This window comes from Sminthopsis crassicaudata, chromosome 6, assembly GCF_048593235.1.
Source record: "Sminthopsis crassicaudata isolate SCR6 chromosome 6, ASM4859323v1, whole genome shotgun sequence".
In the NCBI taxonomy this organism is placed as follows: domain Eukaryota; kingdom Metazoa; phylum Chordata; class Mammalia; order Dasyuromorphia; family Dasyuridae; genus Sminthopsis; species Sminthopsis crassicaudata.
The window spans coordinates 150,957,677-150,982,079 of NC_133622.1; the positions used below are offsets into that span (position 1 = coordinate 150,957,677).

At 37.2% G+C, this 24,403-nt stretch overlaps 1 protein-coding gene across 2 annotated transcripts in view; it reads right to left on the reverse strand.

The window, feature by feature from the left end:
- Positions 1–21,684, reverse strand: part of SLC39A8 (solute carrier family 39 member 8) — a 68,394-nt gene extending 46,710 nt beyond the window's left edge. Inside the window, exons 1-3 of one of the 2 annotated variants that reach the window (XM_074275602.1) lie at positions 21,495–21,684; positions 20,315–20,935; positions 2,947–3,109 (exon numbers count right to left, since the gene is read on the reverse strand). In XM_074275602.1, the coding sequence (XP_074131703.1) occupies positions 2,947–3,109; positions 20,315–20,542 (391 nt within the window). In that variant the 5' untranslated portion in view covers positions 20,543–20,935; positions 21,495–21,684. Of the gene's footprint in view, positions 1–2,946; positions 3,110–20,314; positions 20,936–21,275 lie in introns of both variants that reach the window. The other variant, XM_074275603.1, reaches the window with a different exon arrangement.
- Between the last annotated feature and the right edge of the window lie 2,719 nt (positions 21,685–24,403).

Consider the following 24,403-nt stretch of genomic DNA (forward strand, 5'->3'; position numbering starts at 1 on the left):
ATTTGAGAGGTAGATTATCTTTTGTTCTTCTAATTTGCTTATACTTTTCACTCTGATTGCTAAACTATCCCTTACTTTCCTAATTTGCTTATAGTATCACCCTTTATGTCTAAATCATGAACCCATTTTGACCATATCTTGGTATATGGTGTTAGATATAAGTCAATGCCTAATTTCTGCCACATTAATTTCCAATTTTCCCAGCAATTTTTGTCAAATAGTGAGGTCTTATCCCAGAAGATGGGGTCTTTTACCTTCTTATTTCTTTCTTAATTTAGAAGACACCTCTCTCTCTCTCTCTCTCTCTCTCTCTCTCTCTCTCTCTCTCTCTCTCTCTCTCTCTCTCTCTCTCTATATATATATATATATATATATATATATATATATATATATATATATATATATATATATATATATATGAAAATAAGGTTTCAACATTACCTATCCTTCCCCCTACTAACTTCTTCTGTATAAATCTTACCTTTTTTACCTCATCTGTATGAGTTAATTGCTCCTTTTTTTCCTATGCAGTTTTATTTTTTTAGAATCACCACAAAACACTCAGCTCTGTCCAAGCCTTTCTTTCAAACTACCCAAGTAATAAAAGAATTGATAAGATTTTCTCTTTTTTTCTTTTGTTTTGTTTTTGCTGAGGCAATTGGGGTTAAGTGACTACTTGAAGGTCACATAGCTAAGAAGTATTAGCTAAGAAGTGTTAAGTGTCTGAAATCAAATTTGAACTCAGGTCCTCCTGACTTCAGGGCTAGTGCTCTATCCACTGTGCTACCTAGTTGCCCCATAATTGATAATATTTTCATACCTAAGAAGTATATGATTTAACCTTATTGTGTTCTTTAATTTTTCCTTAATGTTTACATTTTTCCTGGATGTTATATGCCAAATTTCCCCTTAAGTTCTGCTATTTTTGTCACAAATTTTTTGTCAAAGGTAGCTTACCTAGCAAAGTTCCTAAATGAAAAAAAAAAAAGACATTTAAGGCACTGAAAGACTTTCATATGTTTGTGACATGTATATGTCCTTTGACAAAGCAGTTGCTGAGTCTTGTGTAATCCTTACTAAAGCTCCATGATATTTACATTGTTGCTTCTAATATTTTCACCTTAACCTGGCAGCTTTAAAACCTGGCCATGATATGCCTGCAAATTTTCCTTCTGGGATCTCTTTCAGGTGGTCATTGGTGGATTTTTTCTATTTCTGCTTTACCTTCTTGTTCTAGAATATCAAGGGAATTTTCCTTGATAATTTCTTGTAATATAATATTCAGAAATCTTTTCTCAATCATAATTTTCAAGAAATCCAACTATTCTTATTCAATCTGTTCTCCAAATCAATTGTTTTTCTAAAGAGATGTTTCACATTCTCATATTTTTTTTATTCTTTTAATTTTGTTTCATTATTTCTTGGTGTTTCAGAACATCATTAGCTTCCCTTTACCCAATTCCAGTTTTCAAGGAATTATTTTTCTTCTGATGTTTTTGATTCTTTATGTCCAGTTGATTGACTCTCTTTCCATAATTTTCTTGATTTTCTTGGATTGCTTTTTTTCCTAATTTTTTCTCCATCTCACTTATCTAATTTTTAAAGTCATTTTTAAGTTCTTCAAAGAACAGTTTTGTGCTTGGGACCATTTGACATTTCTCATTCAAAAAGGAGTGTTTTTTAGCTCCACTATGTTCCTCTATGAACCCAGTTCTTCTCTATCCCCATAGGAGTGATCTATGATTGGGCTCTTTTTTTTTTTTTTTTTTTTTTTTTTTTTTTTTTTGCTTTTTCAGTTTTTTTGGTTTTATTTTATTTTTAGAAGCTATTCGTGTGATCAAATTCCAGCCCACAGGTATGGGGAATAATCCTAAACCTTAGGTATTTCTTGTTCTGGGACCTAACTTTGGGCTTCCCCTCTACTCCTAAGCCATCATGAGAGAGCCCCTGATCAAGCTGCCAGCATATGATCTTACTCCCATTGTTCCCTCTGATGGCAGCAAATTATAGTTGTCCTCTCTTACAGTCAGCAGGATCTGTGGTCCTTTGCTACCACGCTTACCAGGTGTGTGCTAGTTCCTTCTCCCCTGCAACCTCAACCCATAATGGATTTGGTCAGCTTAGGTATGTTGGCATCCCTCTACTTAGAAAGTCCTTCAACCTTCTACTATTTTATTGTTTCTTAATGTCTCATGAAGTCATTAGCTTCTACTTGCCCAATTCTAATATTTAAATAATTATTTTTCAGCCTTCAAACCCCAGATAGTCAGTGAGATAAAAGTTTCTAAAGCTGAGGCTGCTTCCCCAAACCAGCAGTCCCCACAGCTCATTATTTGTTGATTTGGGCAAAGTTGGCCTGGAGGTGTTTATATTTCACTCAAGCAGAACCTCTGCCCCAGGAAGTCAGGTTTTTCCTGGACTCTTCTAAGGTTATCTTAGGAGAACAACTGCTTTACCCTGACTTTTGTTTATTTCTATTGCTCTATATCTCCTCCGAGGCAAAGTTTTGTCTTTTTCTGTGAAGAAAATTTGGGGAATCAAATGTTTTTAACCTACTTCTCCATTTTTCCAGAATCCTGTCCAAGGTGTGTTCAATTGAAAAGAAATGGTCCTAAATTTGAAATTCTGATAGAAAAAGTCAATTGATAAATTATAAAAAAAATTTAATATCTATCCTAGTTCTAGACAAATCCTTAGAATCAATGCTGCTTAAACACAGGAATTCAACTTTACCCAGCTTCTGAAATGAAGTATTACTTTGATCTTTAACAAGTTAAGAGTCATCTATAAAATAGTTAAATATGCCATTAATCAAGGCCTGGTAATTCACACGTATGAGTAGTTTTTAATAGCAGTTGAACAGATTAATTAGGAGACAAAGCCGGAAACAAACTTCAGCCACAATATTTCTGATAGCCTCATTACTCAAAAAAATAAGTTACATACTTTCTGAAGGCGTTGGTTTGGATTTGTGCTTTGGATGGTGATTACAAGGGTGAAACATCAACTGCTGTAAGACTGCTGGACATATTACTGAAAAGTTAGAACTGGTGATCTTCATATCATTGGAAAGCCCATGAATGGAAAAAATCTCTTCAGCAGACAAACACTGCAAAAAAAAAAAAAAAAAAGAAAAGAAAAGAAAAAGAAAAAGAAAAGAAAAGAAAGAAAGCAAAAAATCACATCAATAATACAAAACTATAGAAAAAGAACTATTGTGAAAAGACAAGGGAAAAAAAATTTTCCCAAGGCATTCTAAAAGCTCTCTCTATAAAATTCCTCTATTTAAGTCTAGACTGCTCTAAAGTTAATGAGTTATCTAGGATTCTCTAAAAACAAGAAATTGACAAAATCAACAAATATATAGTGAATTAAGTCTGTCTGTGACATTTAGAAAAATGAAACTTAATTTGCATTCAAAAAAGCAGGGATGGGGGTTGGGAGAAGTCAGGATAATTCTAAAGTAAAAGTTAAACGTTTTTGTATCATGCCTTTTTGGCAGTCTGGTGAAGCTTCTAGATCCCTTCTGAGAATAATGTAAAATACATAAAATTACAAAGGAAACCAGCTAAATTGAAATAGTTATCTAAATATTTAAAAAGCAAGTCAACCCATACCAGGTTTTAAAAATCCTGCTTTAAAAGATACCAGTGGCCTAGTGAAATTCAAGCAATAGACCTAAAAGAAATTCCATATACTTAGTCTCTTCTCAGCCAGATAACTCAGTGGCTAAGTTCCTGGACCTAAAGTCTGAAAGATATGGGTTCAAATTTGAATCATTTAACTTCTGTATGCCTCAGTTTTCTTCAGGCTTTTGCAGACTTTAAAGTGCTATCATTATTTACTATTCTATAAGTGAGAATCTGTTTTTGTAGCAAACTTCCTGTGAATGCTTTAGACCTAAAAAAAAAAATCTCTATTGAAAGACTATAAACTCCTTAAGGAAAGGAATAATGTAATTTCTCTTTTTTCTCTTTTTAATTAACATCTCTCCTTCTCTCTCTCTTTGGCATTCTGCCTTCTTTGAAATCCTTTTATTTGACTGATGTTCTCCATTTTTTCCACCTTCTTGATCTTTTTGCAGCCTTGAACACTGCCAATAATCTCCTCCTGGGATATTCTCTCCTCTGGAGGTTTTGAGAAAACTTTTCTTTCGGTCTTCTTCCTACCTGCCTGACCTATCCTTAGTCTCCTTTGCCAAAGTGATCTCTCTGAGATCCTGCTCCGAATTATGAATATGCCCCAAGGTTCTTTTTCTTTATCTCTACAAGCTCTCAGAAAGACCTCTGACCACCCTGGCTCAAGCCTACATCATTACCCTAATTGATCTCCCAACCTCTAGTCTCTCCCCTCCAATTCTTCCTCCATTCTCCAAAAGTAATTTGACCAGGTTCAATACTATCATATCCCTTCTTAATAAAAACAAAATACCCCCTGTTGCCTCTACAATCAAATATAATCTCCTTTTTTGACTTATTTAGAGCTCTTCAAAATCTGATCCTGTCTTATCTTTCTAACCTCTATGTATTACCTCCAGGTAACACTGGCTTTGCCATTTTTTTTCCCTCACATTGCTTACTACATCTATCATCTCTGTGCCTTTGTTTCAGCTATACCCATGCCAAGAATATATTCACCCTATACCTCTTTAGATTTCATTCCCTCAAGATTTAATTCAAAAGCCATTTTGAAGTTTTTCCTGGTTCCTGTAGTTGCTAGTGGCATTCCCCTCCCCCCAGGATACCTTCTATCTACTCTGTTGGAATTATGTATAATACTTATAAGTCTCTCCCTGTGATAGGATCAAAATCTACCAGTCTTCTCTCTTTTCCATATGTTAGACTAATTGTTTTCCTTCCAAGAAAAGGAAGGTGTGCCCAAGCATTGATTAGCCTGGAAAGGCTAAACTTTTTGACTAGATTTACAGTTGCCTCAATCCATAGTAAGGGGGGGAGGGGGTTTGGCCTCTTAAGAATATTTTTAAAATCTTCCTAAGTAGTAGAGTTAGGGTCCTGGTAAACTAAGTGCTAAATCCATAATTCCTGCAAAGATTTAAAAAATCTCCTTTAGTTAATTGTTGAATGGCAATTATCAACATAACCTATCAGGGGAGGGACCTAAATCAACCCAGCCTAGTCCAGGACTAAGAAAGCTCTCTTATGAAGGATGTACATGTGTGTATGAGTGTGTGTTGTGTGACAAGTTGGAGGTACTAGGGCAAGTTGAAGAAGCAAGTTGTACTAAATGACCTCCAAGGCCTTTTTCATCTCTCCATCTATAATCCTACAGTATAGTGCCTTATGCAATAGCATTAAGTGATGATGAAAATAACATAATTAATACTTCTTTGATTAACATAAACACTGTGTTGTAGCACTTGGATAAGTGATAGTCAATAAATTCTCTTTTCTATATCTTTACTAATTAAATAATCCTGTAAACTTTCTGATATATATATATGTATATATGTCTATATATATACATATGTATATTTGTATGTATGTATGTGTATATATATATATATATATATACACACACACATATATATATATATACATATATATATACATATATATATATATATATATATATATATATATATATTATGGGCCAACTCTAAACTTGAAACAAAGAATTCTTACAAGGTGCTAACTAGATGGAATTGATGAGACCATGGTTATCTAGTTTGGCATGGTGCTTGGTGGTTCTCTAAATTCAGTATGATTGATTTGATCTTACAACAAATAATGGTTTCTTAGTGATATAATGATTGTTTTATACTCAGTGTGGATCATATAAGCAGAGATTGAGAGCCACAGAGGACAAGTGCACTAGAAGCTCTTGGAGCCAAGGAGACAGAAATTCATTTCACCTTCAGTCAGGCTCCTGGTAGCTGGACTGGCCTCCTTCACTTACCCCACTGAGACCAAAGCCAGACTGAAAGGCTCTCCAGAAAGCTGCCCAACCCCAGGAAGGAGATAATAAAGGATTTGGACTTTAACACCTGGCTGTTCTTGTGGTGATTAGTGAACTGAAATGAAGACTGCCTCAAAAGACCCCAAGAAAACCTCAAGGGAAGACTCTATATATAGAAATATATATAAGAATATAAGAATCAGGGATCATATTTTTAAAATACCCAAACACTTTTATTAAGGAGTACTCAAGCATTTCACAGAGAAATCAAAAAAATCTTCACTTGGCTAAATTTAATGATTATGAAATTGTGGGCTGATACTAATAAGAAAACTGGAACTCGCTTCATCAGGGAATTATTTAAATTGTAAATTTCAGGCTCCAGGATCGGCAATGAGCTCAAGAGATAGTTCCCACTCATACATATTTTATAATACTTATTTCTATGTTTGTTGTTTCCTGAGTGGAGTGTAAGCCCCCTGAGGACAAAGATTTTAATTTTTGCCTTTTGTATCACCAGCATTTAGCAGAAATACTGCTTAATTAATGTGTTATTAAAGAATCCTGAGACCCTCAAAATCAAATGACTAATAATTGTAAAATTCTTTGTAAAATTATACATTATAATTGTAAAATGCTTATATAAGCACTATAACTCTTAGCAATGATGATGACATCAGTGATGTTGATGGCTGTGTGGGATAAACTGAGTGAAGACTCTCATAAGGGAGTGGCTTTGACCTATGCCCTAATTATGACTTGAGACTGCAATAACAGGTTAAGCTATAGCTAAAAAGCCGCAGGTGTTCAACTGTCTAGAATAAACATTCCCCTCCATTTCCACTACCACTTAATTAGCATTTAAATACTTATTTTAAAGACAATTTATTCTTTTGTTTCTGGGATAGATTTCCATGTTTAGAATAAAAGCCTGGACTCCCCCAGACAATGGGAGAAAAGGTGAAAGGGAGGGAACTTCTATTCTGTTTAATCTTGTGTTTTGCAGTTTGTGCTTTGCACTCTAAGTGACACCTTGTAGATTAGGAGTTGCCCTTTCTAATGAGATCATAATAAACCCTTTTTTGCTTTTCTTACTCTAAATCTCTGATTGTTTTTGTGGTCACTACTGTCCCACATAGTTTGGGGGCTCATTCTAGGATATTTCCTGTTCATGATGGGTCTCTCTGTACCAAATCCTTGGGCAGGTGCCCTCCAAAGAGTTCTCCTTGGACTTGGACTTGGCTGAGGAATTCCCTCTCTGAGCAATCAGATAAACACTTACAAAGGGAAACACTCTGAGAAAGTAAAAACAGAAAGAGGCTAGCAAAGATAGAGGATTAATTCAGCCCAGGAGATAAACCATCTGAGAAAAGCTTGAAATTAGGTAAATTATGCGCAACTCAGCTAAGGGCAAGAACTGGTAAAGCAGGGAGAGACTCAAAGTGGTTAGATTTTAAGAGGACATTCCCTTTGCCAAAAACTGATGAGCCATCTGGGTAACTGGGATTGGGATTAGGAGAATTTAGGCATAAAAACTTTAAAAGGCTTCTATTTCCCTTTGATTTTCTTTGGTAAAATCGGTTGAGTCCTCAGAGAAAGATATTGTGAACCTTGGAAAAGAAAGGTAGCCAGCTCTAAACTGTCTAGTTTCCCAGAAAGATAGCTCTTTAGGACGAATTGGGATGAAGTGCCAAAATGTATAGGGATTAAATACCATTGTTTTATTTGGGCAGATGCCCTGCTCATTCCAAGGAATTAGTCTTCTCTTGAGGGCTATGTGTAAATACATAGGAGTGGGACAGTTCCTAAAGTTTTGGCTCCAGAACTCTCCTCCTTGATTCCATTCCAAGGTGGGGCTAGATTGATTTAGAAAAGCACTATGATGTGTTTGTGTATGTGTATGAAACTGGCTTTGTCTTCTGTGTTTCTTTCAGTCAGTCGAATTACAAAGGAAAAGATCTAGATATTTGGGATTTAAAAGCACTTGTTTTGGATTTATGAAAATAACTTTCAGATAAAAACAGGAAAGACTAATTCTGAGATGGGGAAAGTTTTTAACTGTCACATCCAAAAGAAAAGAACTAACCTTTCTGTGGATCTAGAACTGGCCAATTTGGGTCTGCAGAAATAGTAGTTAAAGTTTACAGAATAACTAAATATTTTGACAGATTCTGAGATTTTTGAAACTAATCATTAAATTGTTTGGCACTTTCAATCTGCTAATTTGAGTTAATCTATTATATTTTTAAATAGGCCTAATTTACATAACTAAAGCCTTCTGTGGGCAAGAACTTGAGGCTTACTGCAAAATTGCAAGAAGAAAAAAAAAAAAAAAACAAAAAAAAAAAAAACTGCCCTCCCTGGGATTTTAAAATTTTAAATTGGAATTCTGATTCTGAAATTGTATGAGATAATTACTATTAACTAAGTGTGTGCTAAAATTGTGAACTTGTTTATTTTGGTGTAAGATTTTTGGAAACCTGTGTCCTAACATTGAAGTATTGCTATTAGAAATTTAAATCTGCCTTTGATTTGACTTTATGTTAAACATTTTGATTCTCTGTTACTTACCTAAAGAGGTCACATGTTTGTATCTCTAAATTAGATGAAATATATTTAAGCTACAATGTTGCTTTCTAAATAGTATATTGGGTAATTTTGTTAAATTTGTATGAGCTATTTTTTTAACATTCTGTCAGTCCACCTGGATATGTGGTATAAATTTTGTGAAATGTGGCCCAGTTATTTAGATATTACCTATATTCTGAATCTTAAGGTTTGTCTTACATTCGCCCTTTAACAAAAAAGTAAAAGCAAGAAAATTTGGTGTATAGGAATATAGGATGTAATTGCAAAACAAATTGTATCTGAAAGGTGTGTTATTGAGGAGATGTCCCTAAGAAGGGAGGGAATTTGGCTTCAAAATGTTCAGGTTAGGTTTTAATGAAATAACACCAGTGGGAAAATGAAATATAATGGGCATGAGTGGAATTTTTCCCCTGGGCTCTGATGCTTTAAGAGAGGTTAGAGGAATAAAATTGGAACAAATTGGAACTAAGTATGGATTGGTAGAAATTGGTATGGATTCTGATAAGGGAACATTTTACTTCTAAGGTTTTATAAGAAATAATGGGGAGGGAATGCAAATTGAGTGACAAATCCATAACCCTGGATATCTGTCATTATCAGGGAAAGTGGGAAGAATGCATAAAATTCTTTTTTTTTTTTTTTTCCCTCTGAGGCTGGGGTTAAGTGACTTGCCCAGGGTCACACAGCTAGGAAGTGTTAAGTGTCTGAGACCACATTTGAACTGGGATCCTCCTATATTCAGGGCTGGTGCTCTATCCACTGCGCCACCTAGCTGACCCCGAATGCATAAAATTCTTAAGAAACTGATTACTAAATTGATGTTAGAGATTTCTAATTAGAGCAATACTATCTTTCCACTTTCTCAGGGTCACTATTATGATCGATTATAACCATTTATCTAGCCCATTGTAATATGCCTCCAGTTGCTCCTGTTTCTAATCCATCCTTCACAATGATACCAGAATAATTTTCCTAAGGCATAGATCTGAGGTGCTAAATAACCTAATCATGTTCACTAATAGAAAAGCACTCACCATAACAATCAGCTCACCTTCTCACATTTCAAAATATGAAACAAAAGTTAAGAGTTGTAAATCTCTCTAACCACACTCTCTTGACAATGTTTCATTTATTTCCACTCTCCTTATTCATGTTTTGCTTGAGGCATGGGGTAAAGGAAAGGGTGATTGTTGCTTTTGTTCTTTTGAGACTAGATCTCCCTATCTTATCCATAGTAGCCAAAGATTTATCCCCACCTTAGGTAACTTAAATCCTTTGCTCCCCATCCCCAAGGATTCACCTTATTGGTGCCGGATTTAAGTGTGGGTGCCCCATCAACTTTTGCTCAAGTTCAATCCAGAACTCTGAACTCAAGTGATCCACGATAATGATATTACAGAACTGGATGCTTAGCATAGCTTTCATCACCCACATTTTTTGATTTGAATTCTATCTTAGTAGAGCCTATGATTGATTGGGACTTTATGGAGGACAGAGAAACCAGTTTAGTGATGATGCTAATAAGCCACTTTGCAAACCTTAAATGTGTATAAAAACATTAGTTATTATCATTATTGTTGTTGCTTCTACTGTTACTATAAAACAAAATTCCCTTTCATAAGCTTTTCCCGGCTTCCCATTTCAACAATCCAATCCACAAAAAGGTAGTTAATTTCTTCTTTAAGAGGAAAAAGAAAACTTTTAAGACTCTTTAAGTTTTAAATTCAGTTGGCTCCTGAAATACATAATTGGGGATCGTTTGGGAACATGCTAACTACCCACCAGGTATGTGAATGTGGGCCTCCAATAATCTGTAATTTGAAATAGTAAAATTATCTGAAGATAGTGTAACCACTTTCTCATATTGCTCAGTGTGTGTAGAACATTCAGTTACTCTTGTTTTTAACCCAGTTAGGTTGTAAGTGATCCCAGTGTTAAATGTTTGCTCTGAGGCATTTGTGCCGTCACTTGAGCAGAGCCTATTCTGGATGGCGTCAAACTTATAAACTCTTATTCTCCTAAAACCTTAAAATTCTTCTCATTCAGCATGTTTTACATTTCCTCAGGGAGCAGCACTCCTCAGCGGCAGCCCTAGTTTCTACCTGCCATCTGTATCCTTTTTTTTTTTCAAAGAGAAAATGGTTCTTGCTAACACAGAATGTTTTAAAACATATGTTTTACATTTTTTTCAAAAATCAAATCACATGATACTAATCACATAATAAACTTTAAAGATCAGCTGATCCAAAGCCTCCATTTTACTGATAAAGAAACTGAGACCCCAAAATGTGACCTGATCTGACCTGACCAAGGTTACAAAACTAATAAGTAGCTATCAAGACTTAAAGTCTGGGCTCTTGATCCCTAGTCCAGTGGTCTTTCCAAAATCCCACATTGCCTTTTCTATCAAGCATGTCATTTAGATTTCTTAATGAAATAGGAAACAATTTATATAAAATTCTTCCCCCCAACACACACACACACACACACACACACACACCCCTGTGTCTGTATATCCAAGGGAGATATAACCAGAAATAAAAGTATAGAGAAAGCACAATAACAACTTCCCTTCAGATATTGTCTCTAAACATTCTGAGAGAAGGAAAAGAATACATGTTAGTGTCTGTGGATCAATTATTTCAACTGCAACTCTTCTCTAGTAAGATCCCATGAATCTGAGGGAGTACTCTGTCCCTTTCCATCCTCTCCTGACATTTTCTGTTTTGTCTCCTGTCCATACATAAAAATCAAATATTGAACTATCAAGATGAAAACATAGAAGGAAGTATGACAGAACAATGGATAGAGTACTAGTCCTGGACTCAAAAAGATATGCATTCAAATCCCACCTCAAACCCTTACTAGCTTCATAGCCCCAAGCAAGTCATTTAACTTCTGTCTAACTTAGTTTTCTCATCTGTAAAATGAAGATTATAAGAAGTTGTACCTCTCATGGTTGTTGTAAGGTTCAAATGAAATATTTATTAAGTGCTTTCTAAACCTCAAAGCACTATGTAAATATTTTGTATAATTATTTTATCAATTCTCCCATGTATATCTAAGACAAAATATTTTGAAATTACTTTCTCAGGCTAGATGTAAGAAAAGGGCTAAAATGGAATTTCTGTCATTCCTGAAGACTAATAATAGATACTCGATCTGTGATTTCATTAGTATAGGGAAGTCCCCAGATAATAAAACTCCTTTAATCAATACAGGTCAATATCATCTCTTCAACTTGTTATCTTAAAGGATGGCTTAGAGCAACCATGAAGTGAAATGGCTTGCTAAGAGGAATTACCAGCAGATGAGTAGTAGGACTTGAACCCAGTTCTTTTGACTTTAAGGCCAGTTTTCTATCAGCTAGATTATAGTCTTCCTGAGGAATACTGAAAATAAAATACAAATTAACCAATTTGTATCTTTTGGGTTAACTGGATAGAAGGAAAAGCAAAAATTAAAGATTCTTACTTGTTCTTTAGAACATTAAAGTTCATTTTAGAACTATACCACATACAAGTAGTAAGGATTTCTTGATCCAGAAAAGTAGCAAATCTTAACTTCAAAGGACTGATAATGAAACATCTCTGCCAACTATTGTCTCTAGGTGTTTAATACTGTCAACCATGGCCAATGTATTAATCTGTGTTGGCAGCACCTCCTGCCTAGGACTAAGCCCTTGCCTGTCATTAACATATCTTTTGATTGTGTCTGCTTGTGGACAGAGATAATAATGATAGAAGAGAAATAGGTGGATGAAGAAGAGTGTCAGACCCTTCCCCATCTTATCCCTCTTAGCCATGTCCTTTTCCCTCCAACCAGGAGCTTCTGGACTAGCCATGGTATAAGTAACATCTAGCAAAAAGATGAAGCAAACCAGAAAGGGATGGACATCAGATTTGAAGTGATCATGGAACCCTTGGAACTAACAAAATTGCTTAAAAGAAAGAGTAGAGGAATAGCAGGTTCAGGACAGAGCCTAAGGGGGACCCCACAATAAAAGAATCTCACTTGGAAGGAAAGGGCAAGGAGAAGTGAGGAGAAACGTATTAGAAGTAGCTTATCATTGAATATTCCTGATATTCTGTGTGCATAGGTGAAGTCTAAAACAACAGTCTCTATCTCCAGATTGGGCAAAGGAATAAAGGTACCGAACATGTATATGTATGTATATATATATATATATATATATATGTGTGTGTGTGTGTGTGTGTGTGTGTGTGTGTGTGTGTGTGTGTGTGTGTATATATACATATATATATAGTATATAGATAGATATATATATATACATATATATACATGTGTGTGTGTGTAGATAGGAGGTGAATGTCCTTTCCCACCCCAAGACTTTGCTCCAGGAATCCTCTAGTTCTAGCCTTCAGTCTGCTCAAGACCACCCTAAAAGAGCCCTACATAGGGCAAGATTATAATTTTGGAGTCAGAATCCTACAAGTAGTAACTGCACACATGTCCAATTACATGTCCAAATGTGACATAATAAAAATCACTGAAAAAGAATAGAAAAAAAGGAGCATCCAGTACAGTCTCAGTTATGGAGTTAGACACAAATGAATCCAACACAGGTCACAAAAAAGGCAAACAAAAAGGAGGACAAAGTAGAGATAGAGTTACAAAAAAAGAAAGCCAGAAAATAGAGATTAACCCAGTAATAACTGACAAGGCCAAAAAGCTTCAGAGTTCAATAATGATGAAGATTAAGAAAAGATCTCCATTAGCCAACTCCAACATTGTTGTTACCTTTAACAAAGGAAATTTGGTTAAATGGTGAGATCAGAAACCAGATGGCAAGGAATGGGGAAGTGAGTCAAAGACAGAAAGTAAAAGCAATGGGTATATATTTAGGATAGATAATGGATAACTAGAAGAAATAACAGATTCAAGAGTTTCAGGTTTTTTTTATTGTTATTTGACTTTGGGCAAAAAAAAAAAAAAAAAAATTCTTTTTAAGAAACCAGAGTAAATCAAAAAATAGATATGGGGATTTTTAAATACCAAAAAAAGGAAAAACAAAGAATACATAATGGATTTATTCTATATTCTTGATAAAGTAAAGGGCAAAGACTGTTATAGAAGGCTTTAGAAAAAAAGACAGAAGGACAGATGGATGACTCAGTGGAAAGAGCACTGTGTTAGAATCAAGAAGATTCATCTTAAGTTCAAATTGGGGCTCCTATGTTTACTAGTCCTGTGACCCTGGGCAATTTGATTATTTACTTCAGTTCCACATGAGTTAAACCACTCCAGAAATAGGAAGGAAGGCAGGAAGGGCATGAGGGAAGGGCGGTGAAGGAGCAGAGGAAGGGAGGGAAAGAAGAAGGGAGAGAAGGAAGGAAGGAAAAAAGGGAGAGAGAATTTGGAACAGCCATTTCTGAAAATGCATTAGAACTGATGAGAGAATAAAAAGAATTATCACATGGAAGTAAAGACCTACTTTATAAAATCATAGATTTAGATGTAGAAGAAGTTTCAGAACCCAACAAGTCCAACTCTCTCATTTTCTAGAGAAGAAAACTGAGGGTAAGAAAGATTAGGTGAATTTCTAAGGGCCATACCTGTCTGGGACAGGATTTGAACTCCACTCTTCCTGATTTTAAATCCAAGGCCCTTTCCACTGAGTTATCTATTAGGGAATATGAATTTGTGCTACATTTCATCAGTATAAAATGATGATAATGGTGATGATGATGATAATAAAGATAATAATTAGCACAATTTAAGGTTTGCAAACTTCATTTGATCCTCACAACAATCTCAGAAGACATATGCTATAATTATTTTTGTCTTAATGAATAAACTGAGGCTAAGAGAGGTTAACTTACTTGTCGAAGGTCACACAGCTGATACATGACTAAGGGAATATAAAATCAAGTTTTCCTAATTTCAGGTCCAATGCCATGAAGTTTCAATGAATTCTGGCAGCTTTTAAGAAATACTAAGAGCCATTTTTGAAAAGTTAAATAGTCAGGATCATCCCAGAGCTCAGGTTTAACAAAGAGACACCAGAAAAGGAGGCAAAGTAGGTTGGCCAGAAATTCATGGGTAATAGATTTCAAATAATTTTGACTAAGATAAGATTAAGTATATGATTGTCTTGGAAAGTAGCTGAAGTTGATGATCTGGAAAAGCAGAATTTTTGAGGCTAGAAATATATGTACTTCAGTCCTCAAAGATTGGAGTATAACTGGAGACCTTATACTGAATTCCTTAAGAAAGAAGTGAAAGTTGATTGTAACAGGGACTTGGATATGGTGAGATACAGTGAACCTCAAAGGAGAAGTGGTTCCTAGCCAATGGTGACTATCCAGTGTATAGAAGACATGAAAAGAAAAAGCTCTACCTATTTACAAAGGACAAAAGAAGTAAGAAAGCATGTGTACAGTCCTGCAGGAGGTCACAAGTTAACTCTAGGAAAATTGAATTGGGCAGAGAGGGGCAGGAAGGGGGGGTTGTTTCAAAATTATAAAATTATCAAAGTAACAAATTATATTTCTCAAAGCAAGTTTAAAAAAATCGAAAAAACTTAGGAATCATAAAAAGGCTTACAAAATGAAACATACAAAAGAAATTTCTATCGAAAACCCAACAGTGCTTCCAACTTCACATGGTAGATTAATACCTGAAAAATAATTTAAAACGAGTCTCACTTAGGATCCTTTGTTCATAGTGCTTCACTCAGTAACACATTAAATTTTCACTGTATTTGGAGTTTATATCTAAAGGGGTGTTTTGCTGGACATAAAAATTGCTAATATTGTAAAATCTAAGCAAGAAACCAATGGGCTAATTTGAAGGCTGGAGGACCTAGTGCTGAAAACTGTATTCCCACCTCACGAAGTATTCCCTTTTTCCTGGTTAATTGTGAGTTCCACTAGGGAACTTGTCTTTTCCATTATTAACCCTCTTTTCTTACTAACTTTAATATTCTTTCTACTGCTCTCTCGAATCTATTTCAACTTTACCACCCCTCATGTTTATCACTTCATTTTGTCAGTAACCTCTTCTTGTAAAATCAAGATACCTTTTGGCAAAGAAAATACTATTGTGAATTTTTCACACATCTTGAAACTTTCATCTTGTATTTCAAACTACAAATTGATATTTTGTGATCCCATCACAAGAGGTTCCAAGGAGAGTGGGCACCTTGGAAATAGAAGACTCAAATCAAAACAGGTGTCATCAACCAACTCCAGGTAACTTAGGATGTTAAGCTTTAAGCTAAAGTTAATTCCAAGATAAAAACCAAAGCAGAGACTTAAACGTCACAAAACTTGTAACTTTGAGTTGTAGTGTTATGATTTAGCTTTCTGGAGGTCTTGGGACCAGCCCTGGTCTCTGCAGAATAATCACACAAGAATGGTTAGGAATAAAGTCCAGAGACTTTATTATCTCCTTCCTCTGGGGCCAGACTAGCTTTCTGAAGGCCCTCGGGTCTTGGTTTCAGTGGAGGAATGCACGTGGCAGAAGAACCACCAGGAGGTATCTATCTTGAAGTCTGTCTTCCCAGATCTCTTACCTCTTATATACTCTACTATAAGTACATCATCATAGGCAAAAATCTTGTAGAATAGGTGTCAATTTGTAGAACTATACTAAGTACTAAGTACATGTAAACAAGAGAATCATTGTCTCATCAATTCCTCTGAGTTAACACCTTGTTTCAAGTATATTTCTCCAGAGTTCTGGCTCTCTACATGCATTTACAATGCATTGCAGCTGGTACTTTGTGGAGGGAGTCAAATTTATATGACTATACATAAAGTATAAAAAGGAAGATCTAATATGAAAGTTAGTTAATGTAATGGGAGTTCCAGAAGGCACAATGGAAGGGGTAAGGAAAGGCAGAGCAAGCTAGAGACGAGGGACAAATAACAAACTCAGATATGGATAAAAGATTGAGGGGAAGGAAGTTAATGGGGAATGAGAGTTTTGTCTGATGCCTTCTTAAACTATAAGACAAGTAAAGTACAAATTATTCTCACCCTCAACCTATAAAAGCCTCAGTTTCCTTTCTCTCAAAGAAGGTAAAAACGGAAAATCACAGAATCTATAATTAATAATCAAGGGATTGGGAGCCCAATTCAGCATATTCACCATCATTCCAAAATGGCACAAGATGATCGATGTCCTGTCAGGACATCCTGTAGAAGAAATATGTATTTAATTCCTGGTTGGGCAGGGCACCTGACGGTCTATTTCTAAATAAACTTCTAGCAGCCAGAGCCCTAGTGTCTAAGACTCAGATACTAGATGTCCAGAATTCACTAAGTTACAGAATTTGAGTCAAAAAAGTACCTCAAGGGACAAATCCAATTCTTACCAGAAAGACTTTGCTACTATACTGTATGTAACAAGTGATTATCTAGATTATGCTTAAAGACTTCAATTTAGAACCTCAACATTCAGAGTCCATTTAACTTGTAAATAGCTTTAATTATTAGAAAGTAAAGGGGGGAAGCATTCCTCAAACATCAGACCCCGAATTTGCCTCTTTACAATTTCAAACCATTCCTCTGAGTTCTGCCCTCTAGGGTCAAAGAGAACAAAAGTTAACAACTGTTTCACCATACTGCACTTGCAACACCATACTCGAAGACCCAATCTTTAAGTGTTGGGCCCCTCACCAATGTAGATATGCCTCTTCTGGACTGTCTCCAGTTTATTCTTATTACTTAGAAAGGGATAAAGAAATTGCTGTGTAGCAGTAATGGCCCAGTAGAGAACAGATAATATAGAAAGCCTAGTGACTGAGATGGATGGTTATCTTATCTCACTCTGTAGTCCTACACACACACACTACAAAAGTGTAATGTTCGGGCTAGCTTTCTGGAGGCACTCCTGAAGGGTCTTGGTCTCAGCAGGATAGACATCATGAGAATGCTCAAGAATAGAGTCTAGAGTCTTTATTCTGGCCCAGTCGTCATTTTAGTGCAGGAGGCAGGAGAGCCACCAAGTTGGTCAAGAATAGAATATCTGTGGCTGACTTTGTACTCAGTTTAAATATCCTATTATAATTATATCAACTATAGAACTATTACATCATCATGCTAAGTACTAAGTATATGTAAACTAGACACCATAGTCTCATCAATTCCACTGAGTTAACACCCTCTTTCAAATATACTTCTCCAAAGTTCAGTATAATGTTTTTAAAATGCATAAAATAAAGTACCTAGGATTGTGAAAGAAATCAAGTATACTGAAATATAGCTATTAAAATGTTTTATGACTTTTGTGGTATTTAAAAGTCTGATTTTTTGTGGGTTAAAAAGCAAGTTCACTGTATCCAGGTTAATAAATCCTGAGTATATATAAAACAAATAAAAATAAATGTTTATGAACTGTTTTCTGTATGATCTTCTGACTAGACTATACAGTCCATAAGGGCTGGGAGCCCAAGTGTTATCTAAATTTTATATCTCCTTAGGTATTAGGTATCTAATAAATGTTTTTAATTATCTGCAGACATTAGAAATACTGCAAAAGGAAAAGCTAAACTTTTTTATAAAGAAGCAGGAAAACTTGAAAAAGTCACGACTAGTGACCCAAAAGTTCGAACATTCAGGTGTGAACCCGAATGCATCTTTAGTTAATAAAATTTAATGTAGCCTATACCTTCTCAAGGAATGGGAGAGGGAAGGAGAAAATTTGGAACTCATTTTTTTAAAATGAATGTTATACTTTTTACATGTAAATGGGAAATATTTAATGAAATACATTTCTTATTATTATTAATTACTGAATCTTGTACCCAGAAATATCAGTTTGGAGACATCTGAATTATAGGAATTTGGTTACAAACATAACCTTTTTTTTTCATTTCCAGAATTTCCTTCTGGGTTTTGCAATCTTCATCTTATTTCATTCATTCAGAAAAGTATACTTTACTAATTGTGAAATTTATTTCCCTTGCAATATTAGGAAACCAACTATTCACAACACACACAAGAATATTTTACAGAAACTAAAAACAAAATATATTTGAAGAAAAATTATGCAATTGGAAGATGTGTTTTCATGGAGTAGAATCTCAACTTTAAGCTGGTTTAAGCCTGCATGTTATGGCCCAACTGGAGTAAGAAGAAAAATCCACTTGGGCCACCTCCCAGTCAAGAAAAGGCTGGAAAAGCAGCAAACCAACTGCTTTCTCCAAAGTTTCCAGGAGCTTCAACCTAAGGGAATACTATTTTCAAATTCCATCTTCCCACTTTTTAAAGGGGGTTATATTTCCTCTTCCTTCATTAACTATAATAAAGAAAAACAAAACACAAAAGCACCAATTGGGTTTTTTTTCTCAAATTTTAAGACTCTAACTATTATGGAGCCTTATGGGAATAGCATCTTGTTAAACACTACCTAGTTGCTGTAACTGTATTTAAAATATATGAGGATCTATATTTCCAAATTGGATAATTTTCCCACCAGAGAATAGTTTGCTGTGTGGCATAACCTAGCTCATTATTTACGTTACAATCCACATTCAGAAATCCTGAACATTTGTAGAGATCAGCAAGCATCAAAATAACCACGTCCTGCCTTTGGGAAAAAGTCCTGAACCCCACTTTTAATTTTTCCCAATTGCTCAAAGTAAAATTCTCCCAAGTCTTTTCTAATGAGGTCTTGACTCGTTCTGAGTTTATTTTACTTGACTCCAGGGGCAGCTGATTGAAATCAGTGTTGTTTAAAGTCTACTAACACACTGAAATTGTCTTCAGTGTTTCTCAAAATTCCAGTGGCTTCTCCATGCTAAGATTGGGACTGAACCTGCAATGTGTTTGACATAGAGAACTTCCAAAAGAAGAAGCCTCCTCCAACAATATAAGTCTGCACTCTTTCCACAACCAAGATTCTCACAGAGTTGCTTATGGAAGTGAGAGGTTAAGTGATGATTTGCCCAAATCAGACTTGAAGCCAAATCTTCCTAGATTCCAAGGCAGCTTTCTATTCCAAGGTGTGTCTCTGCATATTGCTCTCTACAAAAATCAATAATCTCAAATTAGTATATAGTTGCCAAGTAAACACTTCTTAAATAGGTGGTTTGCTTATTTAATTTGTAGGTTTTTTTTGGTCAAGTCTGGAAATGTGAAAGATGAATTCAAATCTGGTCTCAAACATTTCCTAGCTATGACCCTGAGCAAGTCGCTTAATGCTGTTTGCCTCAGTTTCCTCATCTGTCAAATAAACTGGAGAAGGGAACCTAGAATCTTTACTAAGAAAACCCGAATTTGGGTCCCTAAGAATAGTCATGACTTGGGGTTGAAGGGAATGAAGGAAGTCGAGAAGCAGAGATGAGGAAGGGGTCAGTCAGTGAAAATGTCCTAAATGGGGAGATGGAGCGTCTTGTGGGAAAAACAGCAATTGCCTCATCGGAGAGTGTCCAGCATCAATGAAATAGCTGTCCGCAATAGGTTTTCACCCACCGTTCAGCATGGCAGGCATAAAAACTGATACCTGCTCCACTCCGGCCCTTGAGAAATCCGCCTAAAGCAAACTGGTATTGCTTTTTTAAAAATCGAAATCAAAATCAAATTTAAAAAAAAAATAGTTAAGTAGTGAAATTGTTGATTTTAAAAGCCAGTGCCTGATTGTTCGCTCCGACCGACCAAACTTCTGCTCCACTTTTTATACCTGGCAGGATAGCAAAAGAAGAACTGAGAAAGAATAGAATGGGCACCTCTCCGTTTCTGCCTCCGCGCCCAGATGTGGCTGGGAGAGTAGAAAGAGTGAAGCCCGGACAGGAGGAAACCAAAGCCCCCGTTACTGTCACAGTCATTGTCACGCTGCGTACCTGGTTATAGTGCAAATACAAATGCGGTAGCTTCTCAACTTGCGTCCGCGACGCAGCCCCTAGATCATCCAGCAGGTGACCCACTTGAGCCGTTGACAGGCTCCGGTTCTCCCCGAACACGGTCAGCAGATCTTCGGTGAAGGCTAACCCGGAGCCGGCCGCTCCCCCGATGCCTCCCACCGCTGCCAGCACCAGAAGCCCCGCCACGGCTCGGACCGAGCCCCCCATGGCAGATCGCGAAGCTGTCCACTCCTGGGGCTCCCCACGTGCGCGCCACGCACCACTCACTCAGCCAGCCTACCGAGCAGCCGCGCTCTGGGAACCACAAGTCCGCCGCTGCCTCCGGTCCACCAGCAGAGCGGAGCTCCCCGGTGCTAAGCTACGTGCAAGGTCCTACGCCGAGGGCTGGCTCGGGGGGAGCCTCCAGGCTGGCCCAGTCTGCTCTTACCGCGCTTCCGAGCCAAGCGAGCGAGGGTCACCAGCAGCACCCCTCTGCTCTGGCGAAGACTCCAGTCCCCTCCTCCTGGGCCGTCCCAGGGCTGATCGGCATTGAAAAGAGCGTCCAGCAGGGAGGAAGCGATAGGCAGCGGCAGGTCGGGGCCCCTACTCCTCTGGCTGCGCCTGCGATAAGGAGGACAAAAGGGTTAAAGAGAGATAAAGGCGGTTTTCGGGGTCAGCCTGCTCGGCAGCCTGCCCGCACCGCCATAGCGCTCAGGGACCAGCTGATCCGGCCAGAGACAATCTGAAACTCGGAAGCCCGAGTTGGCCCACGGCAAGGCTCTTACACACCGCCTTGGAACGGGATTTGCAGAGAAAGACGGGGTCAGCTTTGACTGTGGCTTCCTAGAAAAAAAAAAGCCCTAGATCAGCCAACTTCGCCTGTCCTCCCTCCCCCTCGCACACACTTCCCTTCTGTCTTTTTACTTTCCGAGACTAGAAGCTAGGTGAGAGACTGACTCACCCTGAAGTGGCCGAAGTGAGGAGGAAGGCCGGGGACAGCCTGTGAGACCTCTCTCCCCTTTCCCCTGACACGTGCGTTTAGCCTCTCCAAGCCCGCCTGTCTCGGCCTCTTTCCTGTCACTCTCTCTCTCCCTCCCTCTGGATCTGTCTTTGTTTCTCTCCGTCTAATGAATCGTCTTTCTACAGAGAAACCCGGGAGAATGGAAGCTTCGCCCTTTACCAGATAAAGGGAAAGGAAAGAAGGGGCCTCAGGCTCGCTCCGAAAGCCCCGGGGTGGCTGCTGAACGGGCCGGCCCTCGGCTCTCCATTTAGGGGTGCCCGGACCCGCGCGGGGGCGCAGAGCAACCGCAGTCTAGCTGCGCCTAGCGTCCAACTTCTCTTGCCGCTTTCCCTCGGCTCCTCCCAGTCTTATCCCGGTCACCGCCCCCAGTTCCACGGATTAATTTGCCCTAGAGGAGGCACATCTCAGTCTGGGCACCTGACCCCGCTTTCTGTTGTTGTTGCTCCCCAAGCCCTCGAGCCCCGAGTGAAACGAATGTTCTGAAATCGGACCTGGGGTATCAGGCATTGTTCAAGAACTTGGCAGGAACTGATTTTTAGGAGTTTTTAAAAATGATATTTTTTTTAATCAAAAGAGAAAGAGGAAACTAAAGCAGCAGCCTGGGGTCCAGCTAGCTGAGCCAGCGTTATCCAGATTGGCCCTTCCTGCCACCACGGGGGTTATCCGTGGCCAGAATAGATGTTTATTTTTCAGGCTGGGGATTCAAAAAAAGCTGACTTGGGTGTGAGGTCAAAAAAACATGTGTAGTGGGAATGGGTGATGGTAAACGAATTAGATCAGATAGCTTAATTGTCCCTGAATAAAATGAAACCATTATATATTGTTGCACTCACAGGAATGATAATAATAATAATAGCAAAGCGTCTACTGCCGCCTTTCATCTTGGGAGCTCTGAGCACTGTGGCAAATAAAACACTGGATCATTATTCTTAACTAGCTCCGTTTGATGATGATTACTGATTATGATGAATCACGTTCAGGGCTACCTGGATGGTAAGTGAAGGCCTGTACAAAATGGAAATGTTGAAGGAACTGTGTTTAACAGGAGGAGAGGAAATCACAGGAAGTGAAACAACTCGTTTCAGAGGTTTGAAATGCAATTCTATGAAAGAGGAGTTTAATTAGTCTATGTAGATACTGGTGAGAAAAAGGGTAAATGGGAGTTATTGGTGATAGGTTGAAAGAATTAAAAATTCCATCTCTGCAATAATGGAATGAATTATCTAGTGAGTTCCTTATCCCTTGGTTTAAGCCCTCACCAACTGGTTGGTTGGGGATTCCTGCTGTTCTGGAATTTTGAAGACTTAAAAAAGCCTTTTTCATCTTAACACTATTTTGAAGTTAGGAATGGGCTTCATTTCATAGGAGCTGTGAAATAGAACTGGAAAAGATCTCAGAAGCTATCTAGTCTGACTCTTCATTTTATAGATGAAGAAACTGAGGCACAAAGATTGAGTGAATTGTCTACAAGAATAAGGGAGAGGGAAGCAAATGGGTATAGGCCCTCTAACTCCAGAGCCAGTGTTTTCTCACTATTCCAAAAGAAAGAAATTAATTACCAAGGACAAATGAGCATAGACTAAACAGAGCTGAAAGTTAAAAAAAAAAGATATTTAGTTGTATGTCTAGTTGCTGTTGTATTGAGTTTTGATGTCAATTTTATATGGATTTCTTCCTTTGCTTATGTAAATATATGAATGCAAGCTTTGTCTTGTCATTTCTTGGAAATCTGGGAACACCATACCATTAACACCCACCAAGTTTATTTCCAAGAAATATTCTATTGTGCATCTTACTGCCACATTAATTTATAAAAGAAGTTACATTTTCAACCATTATTTTTAGGCCTTACAATTCCATGATTTCATTGATGTGGGGAATTCCCTAATGAGTAAACTCCCTTTACCATTATAGCACCTGCTTTGCAACTTTTACTCTTAACAGAGTTGCCTGGAAGTGATTCGGTTAAGTGACTTGCTCAGTCAGCAAGTATGGATCAGAGATGGGGTTTGATCGGGCCTCCCTAATTCAAAAGCCAGCTCTCTGTATTACATGACACCACTTCAAAATAATAGACAGCTAAATTGTGGATTAGTGTGGAATAATTATAAATCATTCATGTGCATTCATATAAAATAGGGATAGAGTCACCAATCTGCTGCCCTCAAAAGCAGAATAAGATAAAGTCATAATGCTTTATGACTTACCCAAATTAAGTTATTGCTAACCTAGGCAAGTGGGAAAGAAAACTTCAGAATATCAAAAGAAAATAATCATAGCAACACATACTTAATAAGCAATTTAGGATTTATAGAATGCTTTCTTCCTAGCAATCCCACTAAAGTAGTTAGTACAAGCATATTATTTCCATTTTACAGATAAGAAAATTAAGGCTCTGGCTGATCACAAGGTTTTGCCAAAGACTATGCCTCTGTAAATTACTTGTGCTAGAATAAAAAGACCTGGATGTTGATCCTAGGTCCAGCCTTTTGATTTCAAATTCATAAGTATTAAATAGAATTCATTAGGGACTCCTTTCTATACACAAGAATAGTATACACAGATCTCATATACAATATGAATGTGAATATGACCTTTTTGTTAAGCTGACTTCCTATTCTCCTATGTGAGGTAAGTGTATTAACTGTCTCATCTATCTTATGGGGTTGTGTGATGAGCAAATGAAAGTATGAATGCAAAAGTGCTTTGTAAACTGAAAAGGAATAATTATTCAAATGTAGTGATTTCACCAGGAAGACAATGGAATAAGCATGCTGAACACCCAGAGGAAAAGGGAAAAGCAAGTCAAAAACATTATCACTTGGATGATAAAGTTTAGGATGTTACTGAAAAGACTGCTTCAAAAGAAAGATTAAAGTCAGTATCTCAGAAATAATACCTTTCAGACTAAGTTAATTATAGACTTACTAACTAAAATGACATCTGATGACACTGATGTTCTTAAGAGAGTTATGAGAAATGACTTTATAATTTGTTTTGGGTACTACATTGATAGGAGTGCTTTTCAAATTCGAAGTAAAAAGAAATGAAAATATTTTGCAACACTC